The following is an 8,427-nucleotide window of genomic DNA, read 5'->3' on the forward strand; positions in this document are numbered from 1 at the left end:
ATATATATATATATATATAGATATATTCTTTTACTTGTTTCAGTCATTTGACTGCAGCCATGCTGGCGCACTGCATTTAGTTGAACAAATTGAACCCAGGACTTATTCTTTGTGAGCCTAATACTTATCCTATCAGTCTCTTTTGCCAAACTGCTAAGTTACGAGAATGTAAACACACCAACATCAGTTGTCAAGCGATGGTCGGGGAAAAACACACACACACATATATACGACAGGCTTCTTTCAGTTTCCATCTACTAAATCCACTCACAAGGCTTTGGTCGGCCAGAGGCTATAGTAGAAGACACTGGCCAAAGGTGCCACGCAGTGAGACTGAACCCGGAACCATGGGGTTAGGAAGCAAGCTTCTTACCACACAGCCACGCTGCACCTGTGTATATGTATATTGTAGACATGTATGAATGCATAGTTATTTTTCAATCTGATTTTCATAATCTTTTTTTTTTTTTTTGTCAGAAAAGATCACAAGTACCATGATGGCTCAGCTTCTGATGCATCCTCTTCACATTCTTTAAATCTGAATCCATCAAGAATGCATCGTTCTCTTGATGTCGACTCCCATAAATCCCAGCATAGTCGCCACTCAGAGACACATAATGAGAGTCGCTCCGAAACTCGTGATTCCCACTTTTCTGATAGTCAAACAATCTCTGAATTCAGCCATAGCCATTGGGAACGGCATAGCTCACCTGGGAAAAGCTATAAGATAAATCCAGAAACCAGGTTAGTGCACAATAAGTCAATCCGTGACAGACGGAGTAGGACTAATTCTAAATCTCCTGACTATTCAGTATGGGATGGAAAGTTATCTCGAGATAATTCTCCACATAGTTATGACTCTGTGCCCTCCACCTATAGAAAACCTTCATCTAACATCAGTGATCATTTGAACAGGACTAAAATCAGATCGCAGAGTCAAGAGTTCAAAGAGATTTATATCAACCGAGAAAGATCTCATAGATTTCCTCCAAATGAGGAGAGCCATTCCAAGTCAAAAAAGACATTACAAGAAGTCATTTTTGATGATAATTATCAATCTATGTGTAAATACAGCTGTTTAAATTTTAAAGAGTGTTATGATGACAGCCAAGACAGGAAAAGTAACTATAGGGTGAAGAGCCGATCACCTAGCAATGACAGCAAAAAGTCAAATAAACATTTAACATCTCATCAACACGTAGAATCAAGTAAAAGAAGACAGTTGAAGGATCTTCATGGTAAGCAAGCTGTTGAGGAATCCTACTCAATGAAAGGTGGAAAGGATTCTGACTTTTATTTCACACATGATAATAAATTAGACAGGAAACGAAGTCTGAGTCGGGATAGAAAACACAAGTCTAATGAGCCAGCTCGTAAATATGCCAGGAAACATTCACCAACTGCAAGTCTCCCTGAACTGAATCGCGATGATGATGGTAACCAAAAATTCAAACTACCAGACATTGTTGAAAGTACCCGTAGTCATAGGAGAAGTGTGTGTATTGAACCACGGCAGAAACACATACATTCAGTGAATAAAAAATCTAATTCTAATAGCAAACATCAAAGTCCAAAGGAATCCAGCAGTCTTGATACTAATGTAAAGCAGCCTTTGCAAAGGAAAGGAAAATGTGGCAGACACAGAAGTAGTTCTACTGATTCTTCTTCATCTTCATCATCGTCATCATCATCATCATCATCTTCATCATCGTCGTCATCATCATCATCATCCACATCTTCATCTTCTACCTCATCCCCTTCATCAAATACTTCTTCATCTAGTTCTAGTTCTGCTTCTTCAGATAGAACTCGAGATAAATTGAAGAGATCTTTAGATAATCATTCAGTTTTTAATTTAAAATATAAACATAATGACAGTTGTGATGAATCAAAGAGTTATCAATCAAAGAAATGTGTTTTGGATTCTGAAACAACTGCAAAACGTTTACGAAAGACTGAAAAACTTAAAGAAGAAGAGATAGTGTCTGAGAAAAAATTATCCAAGTCTGAGGATAAAGACTATAAAAGTCAAAGATCAAGCTATAGTAGGAGTTCCAAACAGACAAAGTCTCATGAAGATGATAAGAATGATTTTAGACGTAGAAAAGAAGAAACTAATTCTAGACCATCTGAGTCTAGTTCAAAGGGATGTTACATTCCAAAATCTAATAAAGAAGACTCTAGCTCTCATGCTTATTACCATCAATCAGCTACTGGAAAGAGTCCATCAGGTTCAGATAAATTAGCAGGTTCATCTTCTAGAATTAATGATTCTGTTGATAAATTTCTAGAAGCTGACAGGAAATTTATGGATAGGAAAAATTTGTTTCAAGATTCAGAATCTAGTGGTAAAACACTAGATACTGAAACTTTGAAGTTAGAAAATGAGAAAAAAATTTCAGAAACTGATAGATGTTCAAGGTTTGTAAAATGTTCTTCAGATGAAGTAAGAACTATAGATGATAATGAAAATACTGAATTTAAAGACACTGTTACTTTAAGTATTGGTGAAGACAATCGGAAACGTAGAAATATTGCATCAAAACAAATCAATTTTGAGACTTCTAACTCTGTTTCTAAAGTTTCTCTACTGGGCAATTGTGATGAAAGTGACTGTAATCAATCAGTACAGAAAGTTAAATATATGTCACAAATTACTGAGGAATGTCCAGAAACAACATTTGTAAAATCTGATAGATGCTTTGAGAATATGGGAATGAATAGTTCTAGTAAATCCTGTTCAGAAAATGAAACTAGTTTACTGACTAATGAAGATAAACAACAGCCACCTTTACCTACTTGTGTATCACCTCCACCTCTTCCACCATTTCCTGAACAACAGTCTCCTTTACTGTTACCTCCACTTCCTTCTTCTCCTTTGATTGAGACAGCGGAAAAGAAAGATTCAAAGTTATGCAGACACAATGAAGAGGTTGAAGAACAAGATGAAAGTGTTTCAGAAATGATCTCTAATAGTAATACTACTCAAAGAGAGCAGATATTTGATGGAGAGAAAGAAATGAAAGAGGTGGGTGGAAAGCAGATTTATGAAGATGAAAATAATGACACTATAAAAATGTTTCAGTCAACAGAAACTCTTGATGAATTGGAGAGTTTCTTAAGTCAATTGAAGGAGAAAAAGAAACAACAAATGATGGCAGAAGGTAAGGTATCAAAATGGAGAAAATTGTGAATAAAGAAAGAAGCCTTTTTTTTTAATGTAAATAAGCTTCTACAAAGGAAAAACTGTTGGTCATTGTGGTTTTCTCTCCCATTTTAATTTTCAATAGTCTAAGTTACTGCCTGAATCTGATATAAATCACCAGCTTCATCCTATCCATTATTGTTGAAGAGAGAAGCATCTTGTAAAAAGCCTCAGAATATTAGTATTATTAGAACTACGAAATGTTTCTCCATGCTCTGGCACTGGCATTTATTGGAAGTTGGTATTCTTTCACATGGACAATTTTTATCTGAAATAGCTTACTTTTCATTCTTTGTTCCTTGGCAGACTGTTGTCCCCCACCATTTCTCTCACTTTGTAAATCTATCTTGTTGTTCACAGCTGTGCAGCACATGGTTGTTCTCTGTGAATGTACGCTAATCATTTCAATTATCAGGTTTTTTGTCCCTGAGGGATTTGATTTGATTAAATTATCTTTTCCTATGGACTTCAGTCTTTTTTAATTATTTTTTTTCTATTTTTTTTCCTATATGCACTCACTAAGTACACTCCTTAAATATAAAAACAAGATTAAGTATGGGGACAGTGACAAAAAGAAGACCAATAGTCTTGATAAGAGTGAACCATAAGTAATTTTAACAACTGAGATATATTCTTGTTAGATGAATTTGGATTATTTTGATGGTATCTATTGAAATGTTCTTTGAAATATTCCACTTCAATTTGGAAATTTTATGAATCTGAGACTGATTTTTGAAAATTAACTGATTAGCATTGTGTTATAAAAAGTGCTCCCTTCAGTAATGCCTTACAAAACAGGATACTATGGTGTAATTATATGGATGTCAGAATTTATAAGAGAATCAAAGAAGAATTTATCACTCTCGATAAATGTTTTACTAAATTACCATCTAACACCAGCAGTATTTTAAGAAAAAAAAAAGATTTCATTTCTAAGAACATTATGTATGTATGTATATATATATATATATATATATATATATATATATATATTACAATAGTTGCATGAGAGGGAAAATGAATTTGTAACAAACAATTGTTTCTACAATTAGATACCTTTCCTACTCAATTGTGAAGTAGGGACAGGAGTAAACTAATAGAACCAAACATTATATGCCTTATTGGAGGGTACTTCCTAAATGGTTGAAGTAGTAAGATATAGTTTAATATGTCAACCACAGTTACTGTGCCTCATGAGCTTATATATGTTGAAAAAGAAATAACAAATACTGAACAAGTTATGAAACGAAATTCTAAAATTAGACTATTGTGCTTAACAAAATTTGCTCAGTCTGTCAAATTATATGAGAACAGAATAATAGATGTGCTCACTTGCAGTATTTGATACTTATTTATAAAGGTGTCTTAGATATATGTTTAGTGGGTTCATATTGTTGGGTAGTATTTCTAGAAAATTAGAAAATAAAATAAAATACACAAGAAAGGAATAGAATAAAAATATTGCTAACCACATATCGTTTATTTTAGCTTGAAACCAACTGAGAATTGTTGGCCTCTATTTAACAAAAACAAAATAACAACAAAAAATAAACAAACAAAAATTTGCTACAATTAACAAATACAAGAGATCTTTATGATGAAAATTGATAAAAATCATAAATTAAGGAGGCAAAATCTGAAGTTGAAGTAAATGAGTATTTGCCAGCATTTATAAAGAAAATTATTTTTTAAAAAGATGTTTATCAATAGAGAAATGAGTGAAGCTGGAAGTACAACTCCAAAATTTTCTATGATCATTAATGAAGTGTTTTAGAATTAAGTATAGTAGTATTTTCAGCCAGTTTTAACTTTAAAATGTGTCTGAGCAGTACACTTATTCTAACCCCAGACAAATTAATAAACTAAACTCCTTTATATATTATTCTAATGTGGAGGAACAAAGCTCAGTGATTTTATTGTCTTTATAAATTGCAACAGAATTAGTCTGGCTTGATGGTTTTAATATCTTTATAGTTCTTAGCTTTATTTTCCATTTAAACTGTTTCTTAAAAAAGTTACACTTACCTAAGTAGTAGAACTCTTAGTAATCAGAGTGAAGGAATGAATATATATATATATATATATATATATATATATATATATATATATATATATATATATATATATATATATATGCACACACACACACACACACACACACAAGTGAGTAAACAAATGAAAGAAAGTGGCACTCAATACATTTTGTATGAATTTCATGGTTTTTGATAACAGTTTGACTCAGCAGCATATGACTTTAAGTTTCATGGGTGCGTAGAAAAACCTATCTCATAAAAAATCAGAAGATTTCTAATGAGATAGGTTCATCCTAGATGCCCACAAAATTTTAAGTCCTATGGAGCTGAGGTAAACTGTTATCAAAATATATACACACAGGTACTCACAGACACATGTACAGAGAGAGACAAATTTAAGTTGATACTTTAAATTATGTACAAAGAAGCTTAAAAAACAAAGTGCAAGATATGTATTGGCAAGAGAAATTGTATAACAACATAATATGGGAAGAAAGAGAATGAGTAGAGATGAGTGTCATTAGACATTAAAGTATTTCTATTGGAAATGCAAAACATATATTGTTAAAAAATATTTTTATTTTAAGAATATTGCCTTCAAGTCTAAGCATAATAAAAACAAAGAACAACTTGTAATTTTTGATTCTATTAAAAAATGATAAAAAATGCTTTTTTTTTTTTTGATTAATTGGATTCAAAGGAGAATTAAATGCATACTTTATCTTAAAAAATATTTATTATCTTCATACAGAGCATTGAGCAGGGTGTGGTGGGGTTTGGGGCAAAGAGGTTTATTGATATAAGTAAAAAATAAAATAAAATAAAGTTTGATATGTTGAAACAAATATGGAATGTGTGGTTTTGAATGGCCACTGAGTAGTATATTGTGCAAACATTTTTTCTGTATGTTGATGTAGGCTAGACAGAAGACTTTAGATGTTCTGAGTTTCAAATATAAAATGCTGCAGCATTAAACCAGTGAAAAACTATGAAATCTGGAAAATAATAGTAGTAGTAATAGTAGTATATAGAAATTGAAAAATAAAAAAAATGCTAGTATGCTAGAGGTTTAAACTGAACTCTGTACTAAGACTATTTCACATAACTGTTTAGCTTCTTTTATTTTGATCACTTACCATTATTGTTCAATAATAATAATAAAACAACTTATAACACAAACAGCTGAATAAGTTCAGGTGGGTTAAATAAATGGTTTCATTTAACATTTTGAACACATAAATTAAAGTTTCTAATACACATACTATCAGTGTTAATTGAACAGATATAATTATACACACACACAACTCTAAAAGGAATACACACCCTGAACACTAATAGCTTTGGAGCGACATTTAGGATTTCTCAGTTTTCTGTGAATCGATTTTGATAGAACTTTTTCCCAGCTGGTTGGCTCACGATGACAACACCATTGTTATGTTTTCATTACTCTGTGTAACATGCTTTCTTTTTTATTTAAGATTCTTCAGTCTTTGGGTGAACCATGCTAATAGCTTTTGAATGAGCATAGCCCACCTAGACATTCTTTTTTTCAGAAAATGAAGGGTAATGATACATATTAAGCATACATTGAGTATATATTTAACAGAAAACCATAATAATATTATAACATTTATTGACAATGAATTATTTAGCCACATGGGCACCATTTCGACAGATAACTTCAAAAACCGTATTAGTCATGGAATCTGCCAATTCCTTAATAGTAGCAAGTTGGACTGTCTCTGCTGTAGCTTTGATGGTCACCCATAAGACATCTTTTGATGTAAAATGGTGTCCATTGGCATAAACATCTTGTTTAATGATGGGCCAAAGATTTTTGATAGGGTTGAGATCCAGAGATGCTAGCGGCCACACCATCAACCTTTCTCCTTGTATGCCATAAGATCCTAGGACTGTTTAGGTGATCCTGGCAGAGTGGGAGAGGGCGTTGTCATGCATGAAGACATGATTCCTCAGAAGTGACAGCAGTATGTTGTCTAGCCAGGGATCTAACACCTCCCTCAGGAGATTGCAGTAGACAGCTGTGGTCACTTTAACCTCTTCAGGCATCCTGACTGGGCCAACAAGTCTGTCCTGAATGATACCAGCCCACAACATGACTCTTCCACCATGTTGTTGACATTGTAAATGTTGGTGATGCTCATCTCCAAAATAGACCCAACCATTTGTCCAACTATCAGGTTCATCAAGTCTCACCCCCAGTTTTGTTAGTAAACAGAACATAACTCATATCTAACATCATGTACTTTTGGGTCCATTGAAGCCTCAAACTCCTGTGAGGAGGCAGTTTCAAGGGTTCTCACATGGAAGCCATGATCCTGAGGATGCAATTTCTGGTAGTTTCCGGTACATGAGGAAGTCTGGAGGGTGTGAAAAAGGCTTTGCTTGTTTGTCCAGGTTTCCCACGTAACTTGCAGCTAATATTGCTTAAATTCCTAGCTGTCACAGTCTTTGAGGTCCCACAATTGGATCATTTCTTCTTTTGCGCTCATGTAGCTAAATAATTCATTGTCAATAAATATAATATGGTTTCCTGTTAAATATATACTCAATGTATGCTTAGTATGTAGCATTACCTTCCATTTTCTGAAAACAAAAAAAATGTCTACATGGGCTATTTTCATTCAAAAGCTATTAGCGTGGTTCACCCAAAAACTGAAGAATCTGAAATCAAAACAAAAGGATGTTACACAGAATAGTTAAAACCTAACAATAGTGTTGTCATAGTGTACAAACCAGCAGGGAAAAGGTTTTATCAATTCACAGAAAACTGAGAAATCCTAAATTTCACTCCTAAGCTATTAACATGTTACTCTGTGTGTGTGTGTTTGTATATATATATATACATTTTTTCTTTTATTCGTTTATTTGTTTCAGTCATTTGATTGCAGCCATGCTGGAGCATCACCTACAGTCGAACAAATTGATCCCAGGACTTATTCTTTGTGAGCCTAGTACTTATCCTATCAGTCTCTTTTGCCAAGCCGCTAAGTTACGGGGATGTAAACACACCAACATCGGTTGTCAAGCGATGATGGTGAAGGACAGACACACAAACACACACATACATATATAATATGTATATATATACATATGTAATATGTATATATGTATATATATATATATATATATATATATATACATACACTCTACACTATCTGAGTGGTT

General features: G+C 33.2%; 1 protein-coding gene across 3 annotated transcripts in view; it reads left to right on the top strand.

Moving 5' to 3' along the window:
• The window catches only part of LOC106882663 (tetratricopeptide repeat protein 14), an 83,370-nt gene extending 79,699 nt beyond the window's left edge, over positions 1-3,671 (top strand). For all 3 annotated transcript variants that reach the window (XM_014933421.2, XM_014933419.2, XM_014933422.2), the window contains exon 15: positions 478-3,671. In XM_014933421.2, the coding sequence (XP_014788907.1) occupies positions 478-3,193 (2,716 nt within the window). In that variant the 3' untranslated portion in view covers positions 3,194-3,671. The remainder of the gene's footprint in view (positions 1-477) is intronic.
• Positions 3,672-8,427: the final 4,756 nt, after the last annotated feature.

The sequence above is a fragment of the Octopus bimaculoides genome, chromosome 3, assembly GCF_001194135.2.
Source record: "Octopus bimaculoides isolate UCB-OBI-ISO-001 chromosome 3, ASM119413v2, whole genome shotgun sequence".
Lineage (NCBI taxonomy): Eukaryota > Metazoa > Mollusca > Cephalopoda > Octopoda > Octopodidae > Octopus > Octopus bimaculoides.